The sequence below is a fragment of the Amblyraja radiata genome, unplaced genomic scaffold, assembly GCF_010909765.2.
Source record: "Amblyraja radiata isolate CabotCenter1 unplaced genomic scaffold, sAmbRad1.1.pri S89, whole genome shotgun sequence".
Taxonomy (NCBI): domain Eukaryota; kingdom Metazoa; phylum Chordata; class Chondrichthyes; order Rajiformes; family Rajidae; genus Amblyraja; species Amblyraja radiata.
The window spans coordinates 1,149,994-1,166,017 of NW_022630172.1; the positions used below are offsets into that span (position 1 = coordinate 1,149,994).

A 16,024-nucleotide genomic window follows, 5' to 3' on the forward strand; every position below is an offset into this window, starting at 1 on the left:
TCCAGCCATCCCGGGAATTAACCTGGTGAACCTACGCTGGACTCCTTCAATAGCAAGAATGTCCTTCTTCAAATTAGGGGACCAAAACTGCACACAATACTCCAGGTGTGATCTCATTAGGACTCTGAACTCTGAGCCTTGCGGAATGTGTAGAGCCGAGGGATCTAGGAGTGCGGGTACGAGTTGGGCCAAAGGGCCTCTTTCCAACGCTGTATCACTCCATGAATCTATGACAAAGTGCTTGAGTAACTCAGTGGGTCAGGCAGCATCTGTGGAGAAGATAGACACAAAGTGCTGGAGTAACTCAGCAGGTCAGGCGGCATCTGTGGTGAAAGGAATGGGTGACGTTTTGGGTCGAGACCCTTCTTTGGTTTAGTTTAGTTTAGAGATGCAGCGCGGAAACAACAGGTCATTCGGCCCATGGGGTCCGCGCCGACCAGCGATCACCCCGTACACTAGCACTATCCTACGAACATTGGGGATAATTTAGCTTTTTTGTGGAGGCCGATTAATTTACAACCCTGAACATCATTGAAATGTTGGAGGAAACCGGAGCACCCGGAATAAAAACCCACGCAGGTCAAAGGGAGAACATACAAACTCCACACAGACAGCACCCGTAGTCAGGATCGAACCCGGGTCTCTGGCGGTGAGGCAGCAACTGTACCGCTGCGCCACTGTGCTGCGCAGAATTACATAATGCTTTCCTCCGCCATAAACGCACCCAATATGTGCTAGTAATGTCCTGTTTGCCAGCTTGTTGACCCTCTGTGTTCCCCTCCTGCAGGGTTTAGGAGCCGTTGATGTGGACGTGAGCGGCCATTGAGGGTGGCCAGGTTGCCGGTGAGCCCCTCCCCCCTATGCTCGGTGTGCGGGCTGAGCTTCGAGGAGCTGAGCTTCGATGGAGGACCACATGACGGGGCTCAACAAGGAGAAGCATTATGAGTGTGACGTGTGTGGCAAGGCCTGTCAGTACCCGAGCAAGCTGGAGGTCCACCGGCGCATGCACACGGGAGAACGCCCCTTCAACTGCTCGGAGTGCGGCAAGCGCTACACCTGCTATAACCACCTGCTGCAGCACAACCTCGTGCACTCCGGCGAGAGGCCCTTCACCTGCTCCGACTGCAGCAAGAGCTTCAAGACGGCGAATGAGCTGAAGATCCACCGGCGGGTGCACACGGGCGAGAAACCCTATAGCTGCTCCACCTGCGGCAAGAACTTTGTCCAGTCGTCGGGGCTGCAGGTGCACCGGCGGGTGCACAGCAGTGAGCGGCCCTTCACCTGCTCCGATTGCGGCAAAGGCTTCAAGTCTGCAACAGCGCTGAAGAAGCACAGGCGTGTGCATACCAGCGACCGTTCCTTCAACTGCGCCCAGTGTGGCAAGGAATTCACCCGCTCTGCAAGCCTGCTGTTGCACCAGCGCACCCACACCGGCGAGCGCCCCTACACCTGCATCCAGTGCGGCAAGGGCTTCACCCAGTCTAGTCACCTGCTGTTGCACCAGCGCACCCACACCGGCGAGCGCCCCTGCACCTGCGCCCAGTGCGGCAAGGGCTTCATCTGCTCCGCCAGCCTGTTGTTGCACCAGCGCACCCACACCGGCGAGCGCCCCTACACCTGCGCGCAGTGCGGCAAGGGCTTCACCTCCTCCAGCAAGCTGCTGGAGCACCAGCACACCCATACTGGCGAGCATCCCCACAACTGCATCCAGTGCGGCAAGGGCTTCACCCAGTCCAGCAAACTACTGGTGCACCAGCGCACCCACACTGGCGAGCGTCCCTACACCTGCGCCCAGTGCGGCAAGCGCTTCACCCAGTCCAGCAACCTACGGGTGCACCAGCGCACCCACACTGGCGAGCGCCCCTACACCTGCGCCCAGTGCAACAAGGGCTTCACCCGCTCCAGTCACCTACTGGTGCACCAGCGTACCCACACCGGCGAGCGTCCCTACACATGCGCCCAGTGCGGCAAGGGCTTCATCTGCTCCACCCGGCTGCTGTCCCACCAGCGGGTGCACGCCGACGACCGTCCCGTCCCCAGCCCGGTGTGTGTAGAGTCCTTTGCCATGGCCTCCCGTGCCCCGTCTAACCAGTGTGTGCACACCAGTGGTCAGCCCTACGACTGCCCGTACTGCGGTGAGGAGTTTGACAGCTCGCGGGGGTTGCGGCAGCACCGGCGGACCCACGCCGTCGAGCAGCTGCTCCCACTGTGACAAGAGAGCATGGGGGCTGCGGGAGCACCAGCGGATACACACCGGAGAGAGACCCTTTGTGTGCGCTGAGTGTGGCAAGGGTTTCAACCGCATGTCCAGCCTGTGGCAGCACCTGCGAACCCACAGTGGTGAGCGTCCCTTCCCCTGCCCGTCCTGTGGTGAGGGCTTCACTCGCGTTGACCACCTGCTGGAGCACAGGCGAGTCCACACCGGCCAGCGCCTATTCACCTGCCCGCTCTGTGGCAAGTCCTTTGCCCACTCCTCCAGCCTGCTGGCACACCGCCACGTGGATAGATAGGCGCTGTTTAGGTAAACACAAAATGCTGGAAGGAATGGGTAACGTTTCGGGTCGTTTCTTCAATCACCCATTCCTTCGCTCCTGAGATGCTGCCTGTCCCGCTGAGCTACTCCAACACTTTGTGTCTTTTTTTGTAAACAAGCATCTGCAGTTCCTTGTTTTTAAACCATTCTGGTTACCCATCTCTGCACCTTCCCCAAAGCCTCCACATCAGTCCTGTGTGTAATGAAGTGACCAGAACTGTATGCAATACTCCAAATGTAACCTGACCAATGTCCCTTAAAGCTGCACATATACATTCCTCTCTCTCCCCTCCCTCCACTCTCACCCCCCCCCCCCCCCCCATTCGTACACAAATACTCTCCATTCCACCCTCTCGTGCCCCCCTCCTATCTCTCACAGCGAGACCTGGGTGTCCTTGTACATCAGTCACTGAAAGTTGGCGTGCAGGTACAGCAGGCAGTGAAGAAAGCTAATGGAATGTTGGCCTTCACAACAAGAGGATTTCAGTATAGGAATAAAGAGGTACTTCTGCAGCTGTATTGGGCTCTGGTAAGACCACATCCAGAGTATTATGTACAGTTTGGTCTCGTAATTTGGGGAAGGACAACATTGTGATTGAGGCAGTGCATTGTAGGTTCACGAGAATGATCGCTGGGATGGCGGGACTGTCATATGAGGAAAGATTGAAAAGACTATGCTTGTATTCACTGGAGTTTGGAAGGATGAAAGGCATCTTATAGAAAGGTATAACATTATAAAAATGACTGGATTAGCCCGATGCAGAAAAAATGTTCCCAATGTTGGCCGAGTCCAGAACCGGGGGACACAGTCTTGGAATAATGGGGAGGCAATTTAAGACTGGTGAGAAAAAACTTTTTTAACCCAGAGTTGGGAATTTGTGTAATTCCCTGCCACAGCGGGCAGTGGAGGCCAAATCAGTGGATGGATTTAAGAGAGTGTTAGATAGAGGGCTAGGGGCTAGTGGGGAGTCAAGGGATATGGGGAGAAGGCAGGCACGGGTTATTGATTGGGGACAATCAGCCATGATCACAATGAATGGCGGTGCTGGCTTGAAGGGACGAATGGCCTCCTTCTGCACCTAGTTTCTATGTTACACACACACCCTCTCTGTCCCTCTCTCACACGCACACACACACTCCCGCTCCCTCTTGTTCTCTCTCACACACTCCCTCTTTCTCTCTCACACACAAACCCCCTTTCTCTCACACACACACTCCCTCTCTCTCACACACACACTCCCTCTCTCACTCACACACTCCCTCTCTCACACACACACACTCCCTCTCTCACACACACTCCCTCTTTCTCTCACACACACTCCCTCTCTCTCACACACACACTCCCTCTCTCACACACACACACTCCCTCTCTCACACACACTCCCTCTTTCTCTCACACACACTCCATCTCTCTCACACACACACTCCCTCTCTCACACACACACTCCCTCTCTCTCTCACACACACTCCCTCTCTCACACACACACTCCCTCTCTCACACACACACTGCCTCTCTCACACACACACACTCTCTCTCACACACACACTCCCTCTCTCTCACACATGCACCCCTCTCTTGCTGTCTCACACACAACCTCTCTTGCTCTCGCGCACAATGGAGATTTTCTGAAAAACAAAACAGTCAAATTTAAAAGATAATTTTCCCAGCAGAATAAATTCTGGGAAAATCTTAGATCCTTGGTTTATACTAATCACTGAAACAATGTATTAACATAGAGATGTATTTTCTGGGCACAGCACCATATTAGATATCTGTCTGAACTGCCTGTCCCAGCTAAGGACAAGGTAGTGGCTTTCATCCAAGTCTTACAAGCTTGTTTTAGTTCACAGACGGATGCCCATTCTGGAACCAAGATGGAAGTCATTTGAAAACAAAATGGAGTTTGTTGTCCTTCCGGAATGGGCAGCTGTACTGAAGCTGTGCCAAGATTTGAGTAAAAGGCCGACATTGCAAATATATGGGTCCAGCCTTCCTTGTCTCCCTTAGGCTACGGATCTTTCACTCAGATTTAGAAGGTGTTTTTTATTAATAAGAAAATGTATAATTACTCTAACTTTCCTTTGTTCTTTGAGTGGAGCCCGAGAAGCGCTGAGCAATGTGTGTGTTATTTGTAGATCTCCCCAGCCACTCCCGTCTGGCAAATTGATTAAAAGATTACTTTGGTTTACCTTTAACAAATTTACTGCTGTCTGCTTTCTTTAAGAGACGAACGTTGGCTACTGTGCTCTTTGGAATTCTTCAGAATTCATGTTGTACTATCAATAATGAAAGAAAATGCCAAACCATCTCCAGAAATTATAAGAAATTATTCACACCTCCAAGCACCTCCCCACTACTTCAAAGATAGTTCCTGTACTTGGCGATATCATTTGCTGATTGGCGGCTGAAATGCGACGGCGGGGCTACAGACAGCCCGGCACCCGAGTGATTCACCCCATGTGTGGGTGGGGGGGGGGGGGGATTCACCCCATGTGGGGGTCGGGGGAGTGAATCACTCCGCTGTGTGGGTCGGGGTGTGGGTGAATCACCCTGGTAGGGGGGGTCCTGGTGCTGGTGCAGCGCGGTCAGTGACTGGGTGGGGCAGAGGGACCAGACTGTCCCCAACTCTGCAGCAGCTGATGGGTATGTTGCTGGATTTATGGCCCCTTGTGTCCGCTGGCCGGAGCCGCGGCCCCGCTCCTCCCGGCCCCGTGTGTGTGTGTGCGCTGCCGACCCACAGCCCGTGACAGTGCGGTGGGAGCCAGCTTGGGGGAGTAAGGGGAATGGGAGGTAGTCAGCTTGGGGGAGTAAGGGGAACGGGAGGTCGCCAGCTTGGGGGAGTAAGGGGAAAGGAGGTAGCCAGCTTCGGGGATTACCGAATGGGAGGTACTCGCCTATAGGGGTACCGGATGGGGTGTAGCCAGCTTGGGGATAAGGTATGGAGGTGGCCAGTCTGGGGGGTATGAGAGATGGGAGGTCGCCTGCTTGGGGGAGTAATGCCCCTGTCCCACTTAGGAAACCTGAATGGAAACTGCCCTCTCTAAAGGACTTAGGGTGCTCTGTGGTAGTCGTTTACCTTCCTCTTCACCGCACAGACAGCGCTCCTCCGCTCTCCATGGCCCCCACCTTCGTGATGTGTTTGTGTGTGTGATCTGTAGATGCAGCTCACGCTTTGGTCGATCCAGCTCAAGGCGTTCCAGGCGAGTGACCAAAACCTCCGGCGACCTCATGGAAACTTTGGGTCGCGGGCAAGGTCACCAGAGGTTTCCGTTCAGGTTTCTTAAGTGCGGCATTTGGAGAATCGGAGGTCGCCAGCTTGGGGGAGTAAGGGGATTGGGAGGTGGGCAGCTTGGGGGAGTAAGGGGAATCAGTGGTCGCCAACTTGGGAGAGTAAAGGATGGGAGGTAGGAAGTTTGTTACTCTGCAGATCGACCGGGAGGCGATGACATCGCCCGTTCACACGCAGCCGCCAGAGCAAACAGTGTACATACGGTGATGACAAACGCAATCAATGCAATATCCAGTGCAAAAAAGTGCAAGATTGTGTTGCAAAATGCCCGGGGTAGCACGGACGAGAGGGGCTGAAGGGCCCTTCCCCGGGCAGAGCGACCACCGACGCTGTCCGTGTGGAGTTTGCTCGCTTCCCTCTCCGTGGTGAACCGAATGCAGTTCGGGGCAGAGGAGGTGAGCTCAGCCTTCCGAGTCTCAATCGAACCTCATCCTTCCTCCCGCGCATCCTAGCCCCGACAGGCCAGTGCCGCCACCTTCCTCCCCGGACAAGAACTGAGGGGGAAACTCAGACGAAACATCTTCCAACCGCAGTCACACACAGTGGGTGGAACAGCGCAGATCGCACGCAGCAGATCCATTGTAACGTCATCAGCAAGACCATCTCGTTTATTTACAAAGTTTTATCGGATTTGTGAACATTTTCATCAATAACTCGAGAACTAAAGCACGAATTATTCAGATAAGGCTGTTTTGGTCCCACGAAGAAAATCTCTGCCGGAATACGTAATTTTTTTACCGATAGCACATCGTTTTTTCGATTAGATGTGATTACACACAAACATGACACAAAAACAAATACATATCCAAGATTAGAGTTTGATAATTATAGAGGAAAGCTTATCAAGTTGGTTGGAATTTATTGTCACATGTATCAATTAAGGTACTGTAGCGAGTTGAGACGAGAGTTGGTTTCAAACAGGTTTATTAACGTAAACGGTGAAATCAACGGGAGTTCAACAATGACCAACTGAATGGGTCTGACCACAGCACTGGGTGGGCATTTTTTTTTTTTTTTTTAAATTTCAAAATATACTTTATTCAATTGGAAAATATATACAATTTCTGAACCATTCAAACAAAATTCATCCGACATTTTCGGAGACGATACAATTTTTTTCCAGTACAATTTTTTTACATTTGTCAAATTTCACCAAACAGCCCCCCACCAGTGCCACTCTGTGGCCCCTGTCCAAGTAATAAATATATACAATGTGTACACAGTGCGAAAATTTCCATCTGACATTTCAAGTTCCACAAAAAAATGTCCCCCACCCGTGCCACTCATGTGGCCCCCTGGCGTGGGATACCTTCCCTTAATTTAATTTGAGGGGCGTCTCCACCATACTGTGCCCCCCATGTCCAGCAGCGGAAGGACCCTAGACTGTGGCCCTCCCCCACCGAGCCTTGGCGTTGGCTGCACCAAGCTTCAGCGAGTCCCTTAGCACGTACTCCTGCAGTCTGCAGTGGGCCAGTCGCCAACATTCCCTGACGGACATCTCGCTCTGCTGGGTGGTGAGCAACGCTCGGGCAGACCAAAGAGCGTCTTTCACCGAGTTGATGACCCTCCAGCAGCACTCGATGTCAGTCTCTGAATGTGTCCCTGGGAACAGTCCGTAAATCACAGAGTCCTCTGTGACGGAGCTGTTCGGGATAAATCGTTCCAGGGACCCTTTCATACTTCTCCAGACTCGTTTTGCAAATCCACACTCTGCAAAGAGGTGGGCAACCGTCTCCTCTCTATAGCAACCGTCCCGGGGGCAGCGTGCGCTGGTAGTGAGGTTCCGACGGTGCATGAAGGATCTAACTGGGAGGGCTCCCCTCACCGCCAGCCAAGCCAGGTCTTGGTGCTTGTTGGTCAGTTCTGGCGATGAGGCATTTTGCCAGACAAGCTGGGCAGTCTGCTCTGGGAACCACGCCACCGGATCCATCGAGTCCTTTCCCTGCAGTGCCTGCAGGACATTCCGTGCTGACCACTGCCCGATGGACTTGTGGTTAAAGGTGTTGGTCCGGAAGAACCTTTCAACAGACGACAGATGGGGCGGCAATGTCCAGCTGACTGGCACATTGCGTGGCATCTGCGCCAGGCCCATCCTTCGCAACACCGGGGACAGGTAGAACCTCAGCAGGTTGTGACACTTAGTGCCCACGTGGCTTGGCTCTACACTCCGCCTGATGCAGCCACACACAAAGGTGGCCATCAGGATGAGGGCGACGTTGGGCACGCTTTTACCCCCGTTGTCTGCCGACTTGTACATTGTGACCCATCGCACCCGGTCCATCCTCGACCCCCAGATGAACTGGAAGACGGCCCGGGTGATCCCGTGGCGTAGGAGGGAGGGACAGGTCACACTTGTGCCAAGTACAGCAGACCCGAGAGCACCTCACACCCGATGACCAAATGTTTCCCGGTTATGGAGAGGGAGCGTTGCCTCCACAGCTCCAGCTTCCTCCACACCTTGGCTATCCGCTCCAGCCAATTCTTGTTACTCGACTCAGCCCCCCCCCCCCCCCCCCCCCGAACCAGATCCCCAGCATCTTCAAGAAGTCAGGCTTGATGGTGAAGGGGACGGAAGATCGTTCGGGCCAGTTGCCAAAGAGCATGGCCTCGCTCTTCCTGCGGTTCACCCTGGCTCCCGTGGCCGCCTCAAATTGGTCACAGATGCTGATCAATCTGCGGACGGACCTTGGATCCGAGCAGAAGACGGCGACATCGTCCATGTACAGGGAGGTTTTTACTTGAATGCCCCCACTGCCTGGCAATGTCACTCCTCTTATGTCCTTCCTGATGGACTCGGCAAAAGGTTCAATACAGCAGACAAACAAGACAGGGGAGAGAGGGCAACCCTGCCTGACTCCAGACCTTACAGGGAAACTGTCTGATTCCCACCCATTGATTTGGACTGCACTACGGATGTTGGTGTAGAGCAGTTTGATCCAATTTCGGATTCCCTCCCCAAAACCCATTTTGGAGAGCACGTCCCTCATGTACGTGTGCGATATCCTGTCGAAGGCCTTCTCCTGGTCCAAGCTGACTAGGCAGGCATCCACCCGTCTGTCCTGCACGTAGGCGATGGTATCTCTCAGCAGCGCTAGGCGGTCTGAGATTTTCCTGCCAGGCACAGCACAGGTTTGGTCCGGGTCGATCACCCGTCCCAGAGCAGACTTGACCCGGTTGGCGATGGCCTTAGACAGGATCTTGTAATCTACATTCAACAATGTTATGGGTCTCCAATTCTTTATATCCTTCATCTCCCCCTTCTGCTTGTAGATTAGGGTGATGCTGCCCTTCCTCATGGAGTCTGACATGCTGCCAGCTAGAAGCATGTCGTTGTACACTTCCAGCAGGTCCGGGCCCACCCAGTCCGGAGGAGGCGCTGTCCTGAACGGCTGCCTGTCCTGCAGCTGTTCGTTTTTTTTCCCCTTCTTTTTTATTATTTTTAGTTCGTGAAGTGTACAGTCAGGGGGCCTAATCTTTTTATGTGTGGGGGGTGGTGGGGGGGAAGGGGGAAACTGCTTTTCGAGTCCCTACCTGGTCGGAGGGGTTGCCTTCCTCCGAGCAGCGACTTCGACCTGTCCTTGCGGCCTACCAGCGGGTCCTGGAGCGACGTTTCCCTGAGGGGACCTGGCCAGAACATCGGCTTTGGCGGCGGCGCAGCCCTGGAGCGCTATTGCGGAGCGGGCGATGCCTTTCCTGGGTCGCCGCGCTGGAACTCCAGTATGCTGGGACCGCCGATAAGAACATTGTGGAGCCGCGGTTCTGTGGAGCGGCCAGCTGCGACGCTGAACGTTACATCCCGGAGCCTGGGATCTCTTGCCGAGATCGCCAGTGTGCGGAGCTCCGTCCGGCGCGGTCTGTTGGCTTGGAAGCCGGGGTCTCCGGTGGGAAGGCGGCCGTTCCTGGCACCCCAAGCCGCTGGGGGTTCTCCCGACGCCGGAGCACCATCACCCGGCGAGAACATCGGGCGCCGTGGCGGCGACTGTGGAGGCCTCAATAGGCCCGACTTTGGGTGGACAAGAGGATGGGGACTGGACTTTGTGCCTTCCCCCACAGTGGGAATCACTGTGGGGGGATGTTTTTGTGTTGAACTTCGTTTTGAATGCTATGTTGTATTTTTATTAGTGTGCTGCAAGGACATAAGAATTTCCCCTCAATAAGGGGATTAATAAAGTTTAATCTAATCCCACAGAGCCGAATACAACTCGGCCGGTAAGCCATCGCTTCCGGGAGTTTTACTCGAGTCAAAGGAGCGGATGGAGCCCGTCAGCTCCTCTAGGGTCAGTGGTTGGTCCAGATTCTCCTGCTTGCTGTCCTCCAAGACCTCCGTGATAGAGGACAGGAAGTTCTGGGAGGCGGTGCTGTCTGTGGCCTTTTGGTCATACAATTTCGAGTAAAAGGATTTGCAGACCCTCATCATGTCTGTCTGCGAGGATGCTACCGAGCCGTCCTCCTCCCTAAGGCTGTTGATCACAGAGCTCCCCCTGTGAACCTTATGGAAGAAGAAACGTGAGCACGTCTCATCCTGCTCCACATGGCGGACCCTGGATTGGAAGATGATCTTGGAGGATTCAGAGGTAAAGAGCTGAGCTTGCCGGTCCTTCACCTCTCTAAGTTCCTCCCTCACATCCACCCCCCTCGACTGCAGAAGGAGCAGTTGTTGCAATTCTGTCTGGAGTTGGCACAGTTCCCTCTGACTCTGTCTTGCTCTCTGAACCCCTTTGGCTATGAAGAACCTCTTAATGTTCTCCTTGGTTGCTTCCCACCAGAGTGTCGGGGAGTCAAAGAGGGGCCTCACCGTTCTCCAACGTGCGTAGTCCCTCTTTAGCTCCTCGACGTTCTCTGGGGTCAACAGCTTCACATTTAACTTCCACGTCCCTCTGCCTGCCTTCCGGTCCTCCTGTAGGTGACAGGAAGCCTGAAGGAGGCAGTGGTCAGAGAAGAACACCGGCGTGAGGTCGGTGTGTCTCACCGTGACGGCCTTCGTGGTGAAGACGAAGTCTATCCGGGATCGGGCTAAACCGTCCGATCTCGACCAGGTGAACCGCGGCTGGGACCCGCCTGCAGGGTCGCTGAAGGCGTCGTGCAGCTTTGCGTCTTTTACCATTTCCATCAGGAACTTGGACGTGCTGTCCAGTCTGTTGTCGGCACTGCCGGATCGTCCAGCCGCATCAATGATGCAGTTGAAGTCACCGGCCAGAACGAGCTGCCGGGACGTGGCCAACAGCACTGGGAGCTGCTGGAGAACGGCCTGCCGCTCGCTCCGCACGGGTTGGGCATACACATTAATCAGCCGGAGCGGTGAACCACGGTACATTACATCCACCACGAGGAGACGCCCCGCAACCACCTCCCTGACCTCAGTGATGGCGAAGTTCCCTCCCCGCAGCAAGTTCCCCAGGCCGGAAGCACGACAGGCATTGCCCCCCGACCACACCGACAGTCCGTGGGGCCACCATCGCGACCACCTCCGATAGCAGCGGAGATATGGCAACCCGCACTCCTGTAGAAAAGTCACATCTGCCTTGACCTTGGCCAGGTACTGTAAGGCATTAACACATCGCGCAGTGCTCTTCACACTGCGCACGTTTAAGGATGCCAGTTTGAGCTCCATTGTCCTTTAGAGCCACTGGCCATTTTCCTGTTCCCTCATGCCCACCGCTTCGGTGAATTGCCTCACCTTTCCTGGGCTCAGATACCCGGCCTCCTCAACGGGTTGGGTTTCCCGTGTCGTAACCCGAGGTGTCGTTGGGGGGGGGGGGGAGGGGATGCTCGTTTTACCCCCTTCTGGGTGCGCCGCTTCCCCCGTCTCTCGTGGCTGGGGCACGGTGACAGGCTTACTGCTCCCGGAAACTCGGAGCTGAGGCCCATTGGCCGCTGCACTGCTCCCGGTTGCCTGGAGCTGGGGCCCATCGGCCGCTACGATACTCCCGGTTGCCCGGAGCTGGGGCCCATCGGCCGCTACAATGCTCCCGGTTGCCCGGAGCTGGGGCCCATTGGCCGCTACGATACTCCCGGTTGCCCGGAGCTGGGGCCCAACTGCCACTGCACTGCTGTCGATGCCCTGGGGCTGGAGCCCCTCGACCACTGCTCTGCTCCCGATGCCCTGGGGCTGGGGCCCAACGGCCACTGCACTGTTCCCGATGCCCTGGGGCTCGAGCCCCTCGACCGCTGCACTGCTCCCGATGTCCTGGGGCTGGAGCCCCTCGACCGCTGCACTGCTCTCGGTCTCCTGGTGCAGGTGTACAATCGGCCTGGACCTTGTCCTTTCCTCCCCGGTTTTCTTCTTGTGGGTTTTCCCGTTCGCCTCATCCTCCGACGAGGAGGAGAGGTTGCTGCCTTCTGTCAGGGAGAGAGACCGTTTTGGGGGGGGGGGGGGGGGGGGGGGGTTTTGGGGGGCTTGCCATCCCCTTCTGGCTTCTGCTCCGTGTGCTGACCCTTCTGGTGTTTTTTATACTTCACCGTCGTCCAAATCTGCTCTCTCCCCTCCTCCATCGACTCTCCCTCCTGGGCTTGGTGCTGGAGTTCTCCTGGCACTTGGGGGCTCGAGGTGGTTGAGGTGGTTGGGCTGTCCTCATCCCTGTTTCCCCTTTCTGCTGGGGACTTGGCAGTGGTAGTGGGTGTCTCACCTACCCTGGGGGTGCTGGAAGCCGCCCCTCTTGTTGCCTGTGCGTATGTACAGGCTCTTTTTGGGCAGGCCCTGTAAAGGTGGCCTCCCTCCCCACACAGGTTGCAGTTCTTGCTGGCCTGACAGTCTTTTGTCTCGTGGCCCTCCGTTTTGCAGTTTTTGCAGACCACTGCATTGCATTGGGCCACCACATGCCCAGGCTCGTTATATTCTCTGCATACTCTGGGCTGCCCCACGTAATTTAACTGAATGGGTCTGACCACAGCGGTGGTGGAAACTAGACTGGGAGGGCAACGTCCAGAAAACGCGCGAACACAAACCCCTTCCCACAGTCACATGGCCAAGGTAGCAGGTGCGCTACCGTACAATGATATTTGAGTTACCATACAGCCATACTGAGTAAAAAGCAACAAGGCACAGCCACCTAAAAGAACATTTAACATAAACATCCACCACAGCGGAATCCACATTCCTCACTGTGATGGAAGGTAATAAAGTTCAATCATCTTCCCTGTTTGTACACCCGTGGTCGGGGCTGGTGAACCCTCCACAGTTGCCGCTCACTGCCGACACACTACATAAAAGTCCCTTTAAACTTCCATGATCCAAAGACATCCTCATGCAGAAGGATTATGTTTGGACAGCTATCCAGCCAGAAGACTCGAAAGCATTGCGGGAGTTTGCGATATTTCTTAGAAGTATGATAGAAATGGCTACCTTCCTAGACGACTTGCAAGATATGAATGTTGTTAGCAATCTGAAAATTATTACTCTAAAACTGACTTAAGGGCCTGTCCCACTGTACGAGGTAATTCAAGAGCGCTCCCGAGTTAAAAAAAAAATCAAACTCATGGTAAGTACAGTAGAATGCGCGTAGCAGTTACGTCGGATTTCGGGACGTCTCTTAGCGGCTCGTAACACTAACGGCAGGTACTCGGGAAACACGGTAAAGTAGCTTTATCACGGGGCGACTTGACGCAAGAGTGAACCAGAGTTTAACATCGTGGGAACCTCGTGCGATAACAGTACGCCATTCGTGGACCACCGTGGACCACCGTGGCGCTAACGGCAGGTAAACGTGTAACTTGGTCACTCGGGAGAAAATTCAAGCAAGTTGGAATTTCTCCAAGAGTGACTTGTACACTTGTGGTTGAGCATTGCAACATTGTATGAACATAGTGGCCAGTGCGATATCCGTGCGATATCCGTAATAACTCTTGCGGGTACCGTGGGAACTCCTGCGAACGGTGAGTAACTGAGCAGTTTGATTGTCAGTGCTTGTTTTACCTAATTGTTAAATAAATATATTTGTTACTATCAGATTGATGTCTGCAATTCTTCATTAACACATCACTACAAGATGAATGTCTCTAATGTTATAATCCCTCTCATGCTGAAGCACAAAATAGTTGAAGGGAGGTGAAATAATCACATTTTCATTCTTTTTCATTTTTGATCGTTCAGGTACCTCACTTGCTGAGCTATTTTACTCCAGCAGTTTGTGTCTCTTTTTGTCTAAAGCAGTTTCTAAGACTGTAGGAACTCCGCGGGCCAGGCAGCATCTACGGAGGGAAATGGACAGGCGACCCTTTCTTCAGGCTGCCTTATCTCTCTCCCCCCCCCCCTCCCCCCTACTCCCACCCACACACACAAATGCTGGAGAAACTCAGCGGGTGCAGCAGCATCTATGGAACGAAGGAAATAGGCAACGTTTCGGCCCGAAACGTTGCCTACTTCCTTCGCTCCATAGATGCTGCTGCACCCGCTGAGTTTCTCCAGCATTATTGTGTACCTTCGATTTTCCAGCATCTGCAGTTCCTTTTAAAACACAAATGCACCGAGTTCCTCCAGCATTTCGTGTTTTGCTCAGTATTCCAGCATCCGCTGTCTCCCGCGTCTCCAATAAAACAGAACTACTGTCAAAAGGGTGAAGAATAGGGGCAGAGATAGATGCATTCCTGATTATTGCGGATGTCAGGAGGTTATGGGGAGAAGGCAAGAGAATGTGGTTGAGAGGGAGAGATAGATCAGCCGCGATTGAATGGCGGAGTGGACTTAATGGACCGAATGGCCTAATTTTGCCCCTATAACTAACAAAGATAGTAATTGTTAGGGAAATGTAGTTATTAAATGCGAGGGGGAGCAGAAATGGGCAGTCTGGGATGGCTCGCGAGATACTTGCATAGAGGCACAAAAGTTAAAGAAAGGGCAGATAAACAGAGAGGGGGGGGGGACTTCCCTCAGTGCCCATCTGTTACCATTAATTGGACAGCGGTCTGTGAAACGCAACACGCCAGCCCCGACATCCAGCCTGGTGGTCAGTCCTTTGAAGATAGACACCAGTTGCTTGGAGCAACTCAGCCGGACAGGCAGCAACTCTGGAGAGAAGGAACGGGTGGCGTTTCGGGTCGAGAGCCTTCTTCAGACTGAGGTCAATCCCCTGCATGGATAACAGGAGTCCCAGCCAACACGACAATCGCCCGCTGCACAGTCTCGGAGCTTCCACTGCGAAAACGGTGCCTACATTTGAGCACTTATGTAACTGAACCATCCTAACACCAACCACAGAGCATTCCGGAACTACTACCTACCTCATTCTAGACCCTCGGACTATCTTAGATCGTATACTCACTGGCTTTATCGAGTTACAGTGTGGAAACCGGCCCTTCGGCTCAACTTGCCCATACCGGCCAAAATGTCCCATCGAAACTAGTCCCATCTGCCTGCGTCTGGTCCATATCCCTCCCAACCTGTCTTATCCATGTACCTGCCTAAATGTTTCTTAAATGTAGGGATGGACCCAGCTTCAACTACCTCCTCTGGCAGCTTGTTCCATACACCCACCACCCTTTGTGCGAAAATGTTACCCCTCACTCAGATTCCTATTAGATCTTCCCCCCTCACCTTGAACCTATGCCCTCTGGTCCTCGAATCCCCTCTGTGGGCAAAGGACATATATTACCCTGGACTCTGTCTATTTCCCTGCCTGTTCGTCTCATGGTTTTGTACACCTCTCAGCCTCTGTCCCCAGTGTGGAGTTAAGAGCTTGTTTTTGGGCGCCTTGGGCTGAGAACTCTGGAGGATGGGTTTTAGACTTTATCGGGAATCGAGATAGACCCCGTAATGCAGGAGCAAAGAATCGCAGACGCTAATCTGCATTGGAAAGACACAATATGCAGAGTAACTCAGCGCTGAAGAAGAGTCCCGACCCGAAACATCATCTATCCATGTTGTCTAGCGATGCTGCCTGACCCGCTGAGTTGCTCCAGCGCTTTGTGTCTTTCCACTAGACCTGTAATAAGTCTCGGCTGGATGTTTACTGGGATATCTGGTGTTTAATAGACGTCCTGATGTTGTTTTTGATCGGGTTTACTACTGACAGTATTTAATCAGATCCATATTAAATCATTTCCCCTTCACCTTAAACCTATGTAATCTGGTCCTCGATTCGCCTACTCTGGGCAAGAGACTGTGCATCTACCCGATCGATTCCTCGCATGATTTTAAACATTATCTTGCACACAGCGTTGTTCCCTTCACCATGTATACACCATTTATGGCTCGATTGTTACTATT

General features: G+C 53.7%; 1 protein-coding gene across 1 annotated transcript; it reads left to right on the forward strand.

Moving 5' to 3' along the window:
* The first annotated feature begins 790 nt into the window (after positions 1-790).
* Positions 791-2,221, forward strand: LOC116969620 (zinc finger protein 239-like). Its single transcript, XM_033016448.1, has 2 exons — positions 791-991; positions 1,160-2,221. The coding sequence occupies exons 1-2, from the start codon at positions 902-904 to the stop codon at positions 2,210-2,212; spliced, it is 1,143 nt and encodes a 380-aa protein (XP_032872339.1). The 5' UTR covers positions 791-901; the 3' UTR covers positions 2,213-2,221.
* The last annotated feature ends 13,803 nt before the right edge of the window (positions 2,222-16,024 follow it).

What these genes read in the sequence shown, in the direction of transcription:
- LOC116969620 (XM_033016448.1), top strand. Translation starts at nt 902, where the DNA reads ATGGAGGACCACATGACGGGGCTCAACAAGGAGAAGCATTATGAGTGT. An exon ending in AGTACCCGAGCAAGCTGGAG is followed by an intron (nt 992 to 1,159) that starts GTCCACCGGCGC and finishes AATGAGCTGAAG; the next exon opens with ATCCACCGGCGGGTGCACAC.